This window comes from Maniola hyperantus, chromosome 2 (assembly GCF_902806685.2).
Source record: "Maniola hyperantus chromosome 2, iAphHyp1.2, whole genome shotgun sequence".
Taxonomy (NCBI): domain Eukaryota; kingdom Metazoa; phylum Arthropoda; class Insecta; order Lepidoptera; family Nymphalidae; genus Maniola; species Maniola hyperantus.
Window position 1 is genome coordinate 5,302,361 of NC_048537.1, and position 15,434 is coordinate 5,317,794.

The following is a 15,434-nucleotide window of genomic DNA, read 5'->3' on the forward strand; positions in this document are numbered from 1 at the left end:
TTATTTTTTCATCTTTAGTGGTGAAGTTATTTAGCGCCATCTATGAAAATTTTATTGAACGTTGCCCTGAAAGTTCCTCATTCATTGTTTCAACAAGAATACCATAAATTCAGCCAATCACAACAATTCCGATTGTAATAATGACTGATGCAGGTTTTAAGGAATCGACCTGCAGATGACTTAAAATTTTGACACCGTGAATTTGGCGAATGGTAAATAGATTAATAATAAAAAATATCTGATAAAGTTTTAACAAATTTATTTGACACTTTCAGATGAGATAAATAATTTAAACTGGTTTTAAACATTCGCTACACCCATCACAATGGTTTATTGATATTTGTATGTGTTCTACCCATACAGCCTCCTGAAGATAAATCTGACTTACTGTTAGGGCACCTTCAAATTTGCTGCAAAGTGGCCGCGCGGAGGCAGCGTGGCTGCACCGCTGCGGCCGCGCTGCTTTGTAAATCCATATAAATAGAAACGCACGACTGCAGCGCTACACTCGCACTGCGGCCGCGCGTCAGTTGATCGATCGAAATTATATGGATTTACAATGCAGCGCGGCCGCAGCACCCTTATTCTAAGACGCCCTTATTCTACATTTATTTATTTACAAAGATATAAAATTCTAACACAAAACAAAAACGTGTCCATTACTCCTATTTGAGTATTACATCACAAAGTCGAAAAATATCTCTACATTTTGTAAGTTTTTGTATGAGCAAGAACGCCATAAAAAAATACGACGATGAAATCAAGTAACATTTATTTACATATATGTACCTACTACGCTAGGAGCTTATTTTATCACATTGAGATTAACGGCCGTATATAAATAGTATATCGCGAAATAGGTATATTTGTTTTATATATAAAAGTTGGTACACCAATTCCTCTTTATAGCTTTACCTGCAATCCAACAAAATATGTCGTTATCAAATAGCCAAAGCGTTTTGAGTCAGTAATCAGTGAGAGTTTTAAGACCCTTGCATCTCATACAGGGTGTCCAGTAAATAGTGAGCATCGCTTCAATGACTGTACTTTCAGGAAATTCAAAATTATTTTAGTTTTACAAAAAATTTCAGCAGTCATGGAACCAAGAAGAGTGCAGTAAAGTTGTTCAACAAACCCGAACCCCTAAAAAATTTAACTGATTCAATGACGACGAGAAATGACGGCGAGTGGAGTAGAGGTGCGACAAGTGGCGCCTAATACACGATTATATGGGCGAGAATAGGCTGGCTCCTGACGCGAAGAGCCGTTGGACTCGTTTTGATTATTACAATAAATTCTAAGCGATGCCAAATGGTTTAAGTTAGTTTAGTTTAAGTATTAACGGTATTTCAATTCGGATGCGTTCAATTATGTCATCAGGACGCTTTCCAAGACTGAAAAATGCGTTTCTTGCGGTTCGTCTCTCCAAATTATATTCCCACTGCCGTTGAAAGTTGGACCACTGTTTACGGGACATCTTGTATGTATAGAACACTAATTGAACAGCCTGTACTCACTTAGCTCAGTTCGAAGCCCGCGCCGGACTGTATCGCATATAGAAGCTTCTCGGCCATCAAATGTTCCGAGTGGTACTCCGGGATCTTCAAAAGATTCATACACGTAGAAGCGGACGGCAGGCGGTCTGTCGCGCCCGCAGACTGAATGCAGAATGGTGGTTGTAAATCCTAAAAGAAATAACAATGACAAAATGGCTGTGACATACAGACGAACGGACTGGGAGAAACTATAAGGCACAAAGCATACTGACTGAGCCAAGGCGCGACGTCTTTCTTGATAACAACTTAAACTCAGCTTTATTTACACTAAGACAAGCGCGGCAAGGCCAAGCGCATACAAGCACAGCGTCTTCTGTGTTTTATTTTCAGTATACCAATTACAATGGTAAGTATGTCAAAGTACATAAAGCTGAATTTAGTTAGCTATCACAAAGTCTCCACTCCTCTCTGCCTGTTTGTGCTGGTCCTAAGGGTCCCTTGTATTACTCAAAAAAACGATTAATTAAAAGAGTGATAATGTGCGTTTAGTCTAGCTGCAAAATCAAAGATTGCGGGTAAATTGTTATCAATGCTACGTATATGCAAACTTTTTCCTGAGTACAGGGCACAGGGTGATATAAACTCACTAAGAATTGAATTTAAGCAAAGTATAAACCGCTTTCAGCAATCACGTGATTTTTAAAAAACAAGTTCCGGGTATAAATAAGAAATTCTAATAAAATTAAACTGGATACCTTAAATCCTAACAGCGGCGGCCTGGAGCAGCTGGTGACGAACTTGAGCAGCTGCCGCCGCTGCTCGTCCGTGAACTGCTCCAGCACGCGCCAGAAGCACTGCACCGTAGGGTGCGTCTCCGAGAACCCGCCTGGAGGACAATGTATCACGGTATAATTTCACGAGATCCCCCTTGTCATCGAATATCAATAAAAATAAAAAATCATTGTAAGTATCTGACTTAGAACTACTTGTAGTTTTAAATAGTAGATTATACAACAAGGGCCTAAAGCAAACCATTTTATCTGAGGGCAGATAAGATAGGGTTTTATGACCGAGTTATACACTCTGCTTTTCATTTCGATTGCGAGGAAATGCTCGTAAAGTTCCTTATGCCGTAAGCAACTAAAACTGCTTTTTATGGTCTCATGAGACTCATGAGTGAAATATGAAAATTTCTATAGTGCCTGAGCCAAGCTTCAACTTTAAGTCTCTTGTGCTACTATGCTCTCCTGGTACTTTATCCATGTAAGCTACAGTTGGTGTCACGTCAAAAGGTCTCCGACCTTAAACTTGCACAGTGGGTGATATATCGATTTACATATTTGCCGTATCGTTAAAAGGCTTCCGACGTTGTACCTGCGCAGTGGGTGATTTATCCATGTAATGGCTAGCGCACACGCAATGACCAGAATAAGTGAAGTATGAGAGTGGGCTCACCCACAAGTCGTAGTCGCGTGGTCACTGCTTCATTTCCTTGCAATCGAAATAAAAAACAAAGTGAGAGCAGAGACTCGGTCGTAAAACCCATTTTATCGTCGACTTAAATATCTGCTCTCGCCTTCGGCGCGGTTAGATAAACGTCTCTGATAAAATGGCTTGTTTTATGCCCTTGTTGTAAAATCTACTATTTCAACACTCACCGCCATACTGCGTGTGTATCCGCAGGTCTTCGATGTCAATAGGCACCTCCGCGCCCGATATCAGCAGCTGCAGCTCCCGGCACGAGAACATCCGCAGCCACTCCGCGTTCACCACCGATGTGAGCCCGCGTTTGAATGCGTTGCACTGGGCCCTTATTTGTCTACAAACATTTTAACGGCAACGATAAAAGGCAAATACAAACTGAGTCCACGTACGCAACGCATTATCAAATCTAGCCTTATTATGAAAACTTTCGCTGTCGTATGACGCCGAAAGAAGCGAAGCTTCTACCTGCGCCTTTTTCGGTGAAAGTAGTTCTGACTAGATTTTATTAGATTGGTACAGCCCGCGGTCCGGTCCGGTCCGATCCAGTCTCGTCTAGTCAGTCAGTCCAGTTTAAGTCAGTCAGTCTAATCTAGTACAGAAGAATTCGAATTTTAGATTATAAGTAATATCTTAATCAATTTAATATGAGCGCTAAAAAGATGAATATACCTATTCAATTTGTAGTCAGCAACTAGATGAATATATTCTATCCTATTTTCAGCTGTCACAGGAATGTTTGCACCGCCCGGTTTTAATTCTTCTATCTGCAAACAAACAAAATCAAAAAGCTGCAGACAAATTTAAGAAAAAAACATTAAACAGAACCAACAGAGAACAATCTATTTTTCAATAATTTTTCACAATTTTTAGGTATGAACATAGGTATCTTTTGATAATATTACAATATCACTTACCCTCTGCTCTCCTAATTCATCGCTAACTATGGTAAAGTCCAAGCCTAGGTCAGGAACATCCTCTCTCCTGTGCGACTTAAGCATCAGTAGACCCCTGTACAAGGCGGGGTCCAAAGACGCCAGAGCGTGGACGTCCGGCTCCCGAGTAGAACACATCTTCGCTAGGAAAAATTCCGCAAGAGGTAGTTCTACTAGGAGATTTTCATATAAGGCCTGAAAAACAAGTGACACTAGAGTCCAGACACATCGTTTTTCATCATCATCACAACACATTGCCGTCTCATATTAGTCCAAAAATATTAGTTCAAACCCGTATCTTACCTTTCCTAATACTCTTCCCACGAAGTAATAATGCATAGGGAAATCATCATACAACAAATGCACTCCCGGGTTGGGGTATAACATGTTGTCTTTGGTAAGACGAAACAAGCCTCGGTTGGGATCGAAAGCTGATCTGAAAAATTTGATAACTGTGATATGCTTATTCGGAATAAAGGCAGATATTAAGTAAAACAAATATTAAAAATATACGATACAAGACGCTAAAGTTAATAATAGTAAAAAATATGTAAGTCCAGCGAAACTTACTTTAAAAGCTCTGAAAGGAATTCTCTAAATAAGCCGCCTCCATCTACCCCAAGTTCCTCCGCGCCAGCCTGGTTTATTAGTTGCACGCGAAGTTTTAGCTTCAGATCGGGCTCTAAAATACATACAGATCGATTGCCATTTGACCATATGACCATAGAAGCAAGTGAAATAAGAATCAGCAAAACATGGTCGGATGATTTTATAAGCAAACTTCTTTTGTCCCAGTTAATCGATTTTGGCCTCAAAAACTTTGTGAAGATAAATGACAAGTTAGCGTCATTTGCCACGGAAATATTAATCTTCAATTTATGCTACAGAATACTTTAATAGTACGTTTCAAGTACAAAGGGGCACTCCGCAAAGACGTTTAAATAAATTGCGACTCTTGTTACGACGTAATAAAAGTTCGATTCAGCTCGCACAGCACTGCGGCCTATTGAATAAACGCCTCTTTGGGAGTTGGGCGACACACTTATCCGTATTCGGTTCGTATCCGTGATTTTTCGAAGTAGCCGTCATACAAATATGTACTCATTCGATTTGTATTTTTACGAAATCCGTGATTTTACGGATGAGTGCACAAACGCCCTTTTCTATCGCAAAACCCTTATCTCTCTGGCCCTCAAGAGTTAGAATTACGCGCGCGCCGAAGTTGGTATATTTCTCGGGTCATCTGACCAAATCTTAATTTTGCTTAGTTCAGTTTTATTGTTCCATCTGCATGGCTATTATGGCCAGCGAAAAAACACTGATTCAGGAAATACCAGAGACTTATCGACTACGAAGTAAGAATCAAGAAAATAAGATGTTTTATTTTATAGACGTCCGCAAGAAATATTTCACGGCCTTGCTAGGGCAGCTAATAGTAATAATTTACACATTTTATAGAGGCTACACGAAACTAACGAAAGTAACAATAAGGTATGCGAATTGAAACAAACCATTGTCAGGACTAAGTTTATCAAATGCATCTTCATATAAATGCGTACGTCGAACACTTATGATTATCGAAGGACCCTCATTAAAGTTTGTCATCTCGTACCAGTGTTCATGTTTTTCCCTGAAATGTAACAATTACAATAAGCAATATAGGTTTAGAAAGGTTTAAATAAAATTCTTTGGCAGAAATATAAGCGAACTGCTTTCTACCTTATTAGAAGTCCTTGAAATATCAGTACCCTTGTTGAAAACGGTACGACAAATGGAATTTCTCTCAATATTGTAACAGTTCTCAGTTCTTTGATTGTAAATGGAGGACCCTCATCTGTAAATGAGAAATATAAGTTAAAAATTAATAAATTTTTTTTTCAGCTTCAAAGCTGAGCCGAGCCTACTTGCGTGGGCAGGTTATCACCGGGGTCATTTTAGTTTGATACCGAATCTAAATGAGGCTTTTAAAGTATGGGCCTTAAAGTTATGAAAAATTATCCGCCATCTGGGTACTTTACAATAATTATATACACAGCAATTTTTACATAGTAAACTAGATGTCGCTTCATGAAGTTCAATCACCAGTGGCGAAGTTTGTTTCAGGCTGTTCTCTATTAACAGCCAAAATTAATAGTAATAATAATCAATCTACCTGTAGAATAATAAGTTCAATAAATACTTTGTTATTTGTCAAACAAGATTTCATGCAACACATGACAAGTGGGACCCGCCACACCTCTGCGTGAGTGACTGCGGAGTGGCACAAAAATGTTACAATACAATATGTCCCTGTACTACAGGAGGTATACTCACCGTGGTCGGACTGCGCCAGCCTGGGTACATAAGCTCGGTAGGGGCGCGCGGAGCGGGGCGTGCGTGCGGCGGCCAGCGCGGCCTCCGCACCGTCGCCCGGCACCACCGGCCCCGCCGCTATCCACGCGTCGCTGGCTGGGCTGCCGGACTGAGCGCTGCCCACGCCCCATCCACACAATGTGCTGCAGAACCCTAATCTCGCGTCGCGGGCGTACAGCGCGCGTAGAAGTTGCGTGCACACCTTCGCAACCAACACATCAACTTAACATTTTTTATAGCTTGACATGAGTTCAGAATTTAGGTATTAGCAATTATTGAATTTACGCTGTAGAAACATTTATTCCAAAAAAGGTGTGTTTAAGCATACAGGTTCTATCAAACTTCCCACCGGTAAATAGTCTACAGCACACTAACACATTCACACGCGGTATTCCTTTACATCATAAGCATACATCCTTGTCCATCCATCCATCCATGTAATCCTTCTTGTGGTTGTACAAATAAAGTGTATTATTATTATTATACATAAAGGTGTTGATCGCTAGCACATTGAGGCATTCGCGCTAAGGCGATAGGGTTGAGAATTCAAACAGACCATTACTAAGATTCTAAAAGAAAGAAATTCACATCAGGAACACGGTATTAGTTTCATATAACTGGAAATGGTAAACTGCTTTTGTTGGACATAATTACCGAAAGTCAAATATGAATATTAAAACAAGTACATTTATTAAATTAATTTTGTGCTAAAAGAAGAACAGAGAAGTGGTAAAGGAAATACTTATGTATAAATAATAATCTCTACCAGCTACTAGTAAACCTTTGGCTGTGGGAGCGATTAAAATAGAATAGGATGAAGAATAGAAATTAACCATGGATCAACATTTAAGGTATAAATTACTAACTAAATAACTTAAAAAGCTATAACTTACTTTAAACAAATGTGCCCACGCGGGCGTTTGGTTCTTATCAGACAGTTCTAGATGATAGGTCCCCACGGCGTCTTTGTATTGTCCAATCACAGACGGCCTGTACTCCGGATAAGCGAGCTCCACCAATCCGAGGCACACTTGTTTAAGCGTGCGACACAGACCGCCCAATTCCGAGAAAGCAAATGCATGGGCTCTCCCAGAATTCGTGCTGGACGAACTCAATACTGAAAAGATTCAAAGATGAACCTACAATAACCTAAATAAAGACGCAGGGTTTTACAGTCATGCAAACAAAGTGAACGTTGTTACCGTATATTATAAACAGAAATTATTGAAAACAGATTGACCTTACAGGTCAATTTTTTGTCTCATTATATTTGGTCTAAGTAGACGCCGAAGCATCTAAGTGCACGTTATTTTAACTGGTTATTTCTCGTTTATTGAATCACAAAAGTCGTAATTATTTTGTTTGTTATTTCGTGTCATGAACTTTAGATTTATTTTTTAGATTTTTTAAAATAACTTCGAGACGGGAGAGAGGCAATTAGCAAAAAATAGTATACAGAAAAAAAACGGGACGAATTGAGAACCACCTCCTTTTTGGAAGTCGGTTAAAAACAGAAAGCGACGCCAACAGTTTATGCACCCCCATAAGCTACGTTTCTGTCCCCATACCACGAGAAAGCACATATTGCAGTGGATTGGTCGAGCCTAATTTTTATTACACAACAACTTTATATATAGTATACCAAAGAATTTTCTACTTACTATTAATTTTTTCACCCCCATGCGTGTCCCTAAAGAACTCCGTGTCGTGTAGAGTGCCAATTAACAAAGAGAACAGTGCACAGAAAACTGCCAGTGGCGCCAACAGTTTGTGCACCCCCATAACAGATGTATCTGCCCCCATACCACGGGACAGCGCAGATAGTAACGGAGTGGCCGAACCCCCGAATGAAGACTCGTGGCTCATGTTGCTGAGCCACTGCCAAAGATCACGCAAGAAGATTGGCTTAAATGCTAATGTGTATAGTAACCTGAAAAAAATATTGCATCTTTAAAGCTAAAGTTTAACGCATAACCGAGCAGGCTAATGTGGTAGGGGAGCGGTGCGGGAGGGGTGTGACGACGTGATGTGAGAGCTCAGTAATTCGGCAACTTGTGACAGCTGTCACCCCTCCCGCACCGCTCCACAACCGCAGTAGCCTACTCGGTTATGCACTATACCTATGGTATATTGATACTAGTATCGGCCGGTCTTCACGGATGGGTATGCTTATTTTGAGGATATCCATTCAAAAATAATCATATTCATAAAGATCTAACCAGACCACTGTGGCACAGGATAAAGATTACCGCATGCATGATCCTTGATTGATTTTCTTAATATTTAATTTGTTTAGTTAACTAATGTTTGGTAATATTATTTTAAAAAAACTTTTTTACTATGACTATAAGAAGACTTGGCCTGATTTAATTTGGCGATGAGCATTCTTGTGTTTGTTTATGTTCATACTTCATAAAAAATATTTTTCATTTGGTTAACAGAAACTAGATAAGTCAAAGAAATATCAAACTCACCTATACTTATGTAATGCCATCCTATGACTTAGAAGTAAATTATGACATATCTTCGACACACTATCAAGGAATTCATCGCACAAATCACTCTCAGTGATATGGGAGCAAGTGACCATTATACAGCGATCATGCTCATTCAAGAGCTCTATACATTTTGTGAGCAACATTTGCTCACGTATTGAGGTCGGGTTGGGCTCATTGTCACTGTCGCTATCATCATCGTTATCGGCCGCAGTCTCTTGGCTGTACAAGGAGTCCTCATATTCGTATGTTATCTGCTTATTGCATACGTTGACGGTTAATTTTGCTACAATTTTCAAATATTCTAGTACAATTCGATTATGTGGCAGTCTTGTGTTGTCTATTTTGAGTAAACTGTTCGCTGTAACAAAGAAACATCAAATCTCTTATCTGTTCATCTTTTATACCCACGCGATATAAAAAATAAACAAGCGCAAATATATCACGGAACAACGCGCGTTTGGACCCTCTTAGCTTACGTTAATTTTTCCTGATAAATGCAACATTAAACATTGACATATCAAAGATTTTGACTTTGAATTATAGATTTTAAGGTGCGTGCAGTGCGAAAGGCAAAGCATATTCTCTGCTATAAACGCACCTTAGATTTTACTTTAATATCATAGACTTCTGAGAAATTTCAACTTGCTGACCCATAATGCATTGATTGAACTGTCTGCCTGTTTTGGTGGATTATAGCGAATTAAGTTTGTTGTTGTGGTATATCTTAGACTTCCACAAAGTAATGCCTGCTTCTATACAAATTAAAATCTTACACCTAAAGCTATGGAGAATTCATTTGTTTGCACAACAATCTCGACTAAATTGACAGATCAAAAAAAAAACCGAAAATATAGCACAATGTCTTCGTTTGCTTACCGAAATCCGGTGGTTCTAGAGTTAAAATGGAATGCAATAACCAAGAATCGTTGACCAATCGCCCGGAACTAAATTTATCCATGTACAAACAATGTAGCAGTGCCAAAAACGGGAACCGCTTGTTAGGATCACTCGTGAGAGCCGGTAATATGAACATCTCCACCGGCTCTGGGTATGGGTTACATAGGAATGCTGCGGTGAACTCGGTCATGACAGTATCGCTGGAATTAAAGGGTTAAATTGTTTTTATTAAAGGCAAAAGAACCCAGTATACATACTTTATACTTACAAAATATACAATTGTAAAAAAATATAATATAAGTAAAATATTTTTAAAAAAACCATAAGGGAATTGAACAACAAAAAGGCACTCTCTCTTGCACAATTGTATAGCAGTGAAAAGGACGCACTATCGTCGTGATTGATCAGTGGGTGGGCCACTTTTTTGCGTAGCACTTGTTTTAATAATTTTTTTTTTATTTATTCAGATACAGGTTAGCCCTTGACTGCAATCTCACCTGGTGGTAAGTGACGATGCAGTCTAAGATGGTAGCGGGCTAACCTGGAACGGGTATGGCACTTTTTAATAAGCCCATGCCCCTTTGGTTTCTACACGGCATCGTACCGGAACGCTAAATCGCTTGGCGGTACGGCTTTGCCGGTAGGGTGGTAACTAGCCACGGCCGAAGCCTCCCACCAGACCAAAACAAATAAGAACAATGCAGCAATCCTGTGGTGCGAGTGACGAGACGACGACGAGTGGCGAGACGACGACGCGCGGCGCGGCAGCTTCTTGCTCCGTACAAACTCAAGGTGCATAAATGGCGATATCCCTAAATGTACCTACCTACCTACCAGTATCTAGTGATCATATAAATAGTAGATTGTATAAAAGTTACAGCCAGCTAAAAGTTTCTTATAGAAAACACCACCTTTGGGTGCACTTAAAGGCGAATTAAGTCCTCCTTTTCGAATAGATGGGATGAAAAATATACAACACCTAAGGACAATTGGGCTAGAAGTTTAGAAAACTGACTGCCAATGTTCATAAATGAGCAAAATGAGAGAGGCACACGAAAAAGAAGAGTTGAACAAAATAAATCTTACCTGTATTCAGGTACATTGATTTGCGAGGTGAGATAAAGAGGCCTCTGTACGAGATCTAACAAGGCTCCGCACAGCGGTGTAGGTGGATTGGGCGAAGGCCCATACAATGGTGGTGTTTTCTGACACAGCAGTAGACGTAAGTCCTTGAAGTAGCCTGCAAAATGATTATGCAGATTTTTTTTTTAAAGAATATTAGCCATGTTAAATGACTAATATTCCCCTTTCCTCTCCAACTAAGCGTCAGGCTTGTGCTAGGAGTAGGTACGACAATAATGCAACGGGCGGGGTTTGAACCGTCGACTTTTCGGTTTTCTGTCCACTCCTTCACCGGTTTAGCTATTGAGGGTCTATTATTTCACGTAGTAATAACGTATAGTACACGACAGGTCGAGATGGCAATCGGGGTGGGGACGCCCCGCACACCCGCACCGCCCCCGCACTAACCCGGTGCGGGATAGCGGGGATGACTTGCGGGTGTGCGGGGCATCCCCCCTCCTCATACCCCGATTGCCATCTCGACCTGTCGCGTAATATATATTTGTATATTGGTTTGTCCTTTACAGCGCAACATGGATTAATGTGGTTACACAGGCTACTTTTTATCCCGGAAAAATCAAAGACGACTATGCCTGCCATATCTTCAGTGTGGATTTAGGTTTTATACAAATACTGTGGGAACTCTTTGAGAAAGCTAGCAGACACACTGTCACATTTATAATATTAGTATTGATGCTATAGTACAGGATCTCTTTAGCACACACACACTAACACACATTTTGTTTGCTGTAATGAAATGTCAATGCCTTTACATCATGTGTAGTGTTGGCGTATGTACTAAAATAATATTGTGTCCTGCATGCCATACGAGTTAATCCATCCTTAATAATATTATAAATGCGAAAGTGTGTCTGTCTGTCTGCTAGCTTTTCTCGGCTCAACCGATTTTGACGAAATTTGGTACAGAGATAGCTTGCATCCCGAGGAAGGATATAAGGCTACTTTTTATCCCGGAAAATTAAAGAGTTCCTACAGGATTTTCAAAAACTTAAATCCATGCGACCGAAGTCGCGGGCATCATCTAGTATTGTATATAAATAATAATACCTCTTTTAACTAAGTATAAAAATGTTGTTCCTATAATATTGACAGCTTCACTGCATGTCATAAATGTTTCAGCAGAGCTTGTAGAAGTGAATACTTCAAACATTCTGAGTGGAACAGCCAGCGGTACCTGAAAATTCATCCTTAATTAACTTTTTAAGGTCATTTGTTCTTTTGTGATGTTTTGTATGGCAATAAAGAATTTATCTATCTATCTTCCTTATCAACAAAGGGTTTTATTTTATTTGGAGAACCATATTAAGTATTCTAAGGCTGACAGGTTTTCCCAGATAATTATGATGCTCTTTTTATCAACAAAATAATTTTATTGTATGTATGGCATAGAGTACATTTAATTTCAAGGGACTGACCATTGTTTCTTATTATACAGAGATCAATGGTGGTATCAATATATAGCAACCAAACTCAAGTAATTTTTACATAATAAACTCAAACTCAAATTATATATTCAGAATTGGTAAAATTTTACGCTTCCTGACTGTCATAAATTTTTATTTGTAAGATGATATGATATAGTGGTGATAATTAATATGTACTTAAAACTAAAGCCACATATAGCTAATAGGAAGTTTTCTATTATTTATAGAGTTCACACTGCATTTTTTGATAGTAGTTTTTATGGCAAAGTATACAAAATTCACCGAGCAATAAGTAACTGGCCAATTGGAATCCTCTTTTTTATATTTTTATAGATTATACAATGTTTTAGAGCAAAAACTATACCTTGCTTTCATCTTTCAATAAACGAAGATGCAATGCAAGGAGACGTCTTATCTGTATTGAAGAACCACCACTTTGAAATACCCTTTTCCATTGTTTAAGTAGCAGTTGTGATATAGAAACCTGAAAAATATTACATAGTTATATCAAGATAACAAAAATAATTCAAAACCAAAACCAAAACCAGACTTAAAGTAATCTAATCTATCCATACTAAATAATATAAATGCAAAAGTGTCTGTCTGTCTGTCTGCTTTGCTTGCCTTTCACGGCCCATCCGTTCAACCGATTGTGACGAAATTTGGTAGATGTAGCTTGAAAATCTAGTAGCTGACTGATCAATCAATGCCAAATGAGATTTGATTTTGAATGCACTCTAAGGGTTAGAAACTTGAAATTTTGACATGATATTTTGTTCCTTTAAAGACACTCACTCTCTAAGAAAGGATTTTTGGCAATTTCTGCCCTCAGTGATTTTCAAAAATTTGAGTGAAGCTGGGGTGGGTTTACTAGTGATAATATAAACCCTTATGTACCAACATAATTTAAAAGTACAGGTATAGGAAGAGATCAGTTTAGTGATAAGGTCAACTTAGTTTTTTTATTGTTTTACAATATTAAATTTCCTATATGTACATTTATAATGTAAGCAATAAAACCATTTAAATTAAAATAAACACTTAAATATTTTTAAAGTAAAACTAGTGCAAGTAACTTGCATCATTGCATCATGTTAATATTCTGATTGAATAAATGACTATCCCAGACTCAAAATGTATATCATTTTAATATATAATGTAGACTACAGAAGTTCTGCTTCAAGATTGACTTTTGGGTTAAGCATCAGTGTCACTTCATTTGAATGACATACATTAATCTGCCCTCCTGTTGCAGCGTCACTGATGTGACAGATCCTCCACTTGAAAGTCCATCTTTAGTCTGTATTAATAACCTTACTGGCTATTTACTTTTATTATTGATTATGAGATGAAATTATAAATCTATCACACATGAAAGGAATTCAAGGACCAAATTACAACATTGTTTTCTCCACTAAATTGACATTGGTCGAATTATTGCAGACTACAACACCGCAGTACAAAGAGCCATAGAGAAGAAAAGAAGGAGAAATCTATCGCAGCTAAACAACATACTGTAACTAAATATTTCATACCAATCTAGTACAATCCTTTTGGTCATCATAGAAGAATAGAATTTTAGCCAGAAGCCAAGATATTAAGCTTTGATTCTCAGCATCACATTTAGAGAAGATATTATCAAATTCTTCCCTCTCCAGTTGTTTACAGTGTTTCCTCGTTAAATAGCTTCGTACAAATGCCTGAATTCTTATAGCACTGTGTAGTTGTTTTCTGTGCTCCTGTGAACAAATTTATATTATACTAGCTTATGCTCGCGACTTCGTCCGTGTGGACTACATAAATTTCAAACCCCTATTTTACCCCCTTAGGGGTTGAATTTTCAAAAATCCTTTCTTAGTGGACGCCTACGTCATAATAGCTATCTGCATGCCAAATTTCAGCCTGATCCGTCCAGTAGTTTGAGCTGTGCGTTGATAGATCAGTCAGTCAGTCAGTCAGTCAGTCAGTCAGTCAGTCAGTCACCTTTTCCTTTTATATATTTAGATTGAAATAATATGTACTCTTGCAGTCAGATTTATTAAGTAAAAATTAATAGCTAGCTTCACCTGCATAAAATTCTAGTAGGTTCAATGACATTTTATATTTAAAAAAAAGAAGTGGTAAAGTGAAGACTTAAAACTAAGTTTAGATCACATTTTGTAGAGTGCTATCTCTTCTACTCTTCTTGTTTTATATCTTATGTCTTACTTATCATCAAACATGAATTTTACACACAGTGTAGTATGAATGTAACATGTCTATGGTATAACGTGATTGACTCATTGAGTAAGTTCTAGCCAAACAATTTTATCAAATTGGAGCAGTATATATGAAGATACTGGTGAACTACAACTACAGAGGCAGGAGAGGCTACTACACAAGCTACTGAGTTATAGGATTAAAAAATCAACCAACCATTTATGCCGAGAAAGATGATACTTACTAGATTTAGTTCATTTAGGCAATTAAGTTAAGTTTATATTTGGCGTAAAATAGATAAGACGTAATTCTAAGTTTCAACGTTAAGTGAACTGTGAATTAACTCAACTAACCTCCCGTTTCTGTCTTTGTTGTTGTGACTGCAGGATTAGAGCGTCCCTGTCAGTTTTTCGTTGAGCACTTGCGCCTGCTAGATTTTGCTGCGGCTTGCGCCTAAAATCCCCCTCGAACGAGTACATGGCTACGTGTGATTACTATAAATTAAAAATTAATAGGGAACAAGAAACCGTAAACAAGAATCAGCTGAATATTCCCATTTGACCTAAAATAATACGTCACGCTCAAACTCACTGTATAATATTTGTTAAATGCGCAATTGATAACATTAACACTTAATATTAGTTATTTATTATGATTTAACCACATTTTGCCGTATATAAGTTAGAGCACTTTATCAGAAAATAATGAAAATTCAAAGGTTGATTTTGATGATAGGTGTTTTTCAATTTTCAGGTTTTTTACAACATAGAGTACTAGTACTACAGACGGACAGACCATAGAGTAGGATGCTACAGACTATAAAATCCAAAAATAAATCAAAGAAGTGTCAAATAAGCTTTTTCATATTTTTACATATCCTATATGTCATTGGTCTGTGGTTTCACTCTAGGCTTTCTTTCGTAGATTAAGTAATGTGTAACCGCGTATGAGATAGCGATAGCACATGAATAACACGACAATAATTACCATTGTTAAGTAGTCAATATT

At 38.2% G+C, this 15,434-nt stretch overlaps 1 protein-coding gene across 1 annotated transcript; it reads right to left on the minus strand.

Annotated features, from left to right (window-relative positions):
• Positions 1-242: 242 nt before the first annotated feature.
• LOC117994703 (ubiquitin-protein ligase E3C) lies at positions 243-15,201 on the minus strand. The gene is made up of 21 exons (XM_034982667.2): positions 15,018-15,201; positions 14,780-14,920; positions 13,763-13,966; positions 12,592-12,711; positions 11,851-11,977; positions 10,747-10,900; positions 9,640-9,860; positions 8,740-9,121; positions 7,927-8,195; positions 7,159-7,382; positions 6,227-6,467; positions 5,633-5,747; positions 5,425-5,543; positions 4,484-4,595; positions 4,217-4,349; positions 3,896-4,108; positions 3,651-3,745; positions 3,155-3,315; positions 2,252-2,382; positions 1,518-1,685; positions 243-915 (listed from the first exon to the last, which is right to left on the minus strand). The coding sequence occupies exons 2-20, from the start codon at positions 14,903-14,905 to the stop codon at positions 1,518-1,520; spliced, it is 3,315 nt and encodes a 1,104-aa protein (XP_034838558.1). The 5' UTR covers positions 14,906-14,920; positions 15,018-15,201; the 3' UTR covers positions 243-915.
• Positions 15,202-15,434: the final 233 nt, after the last annotated feature.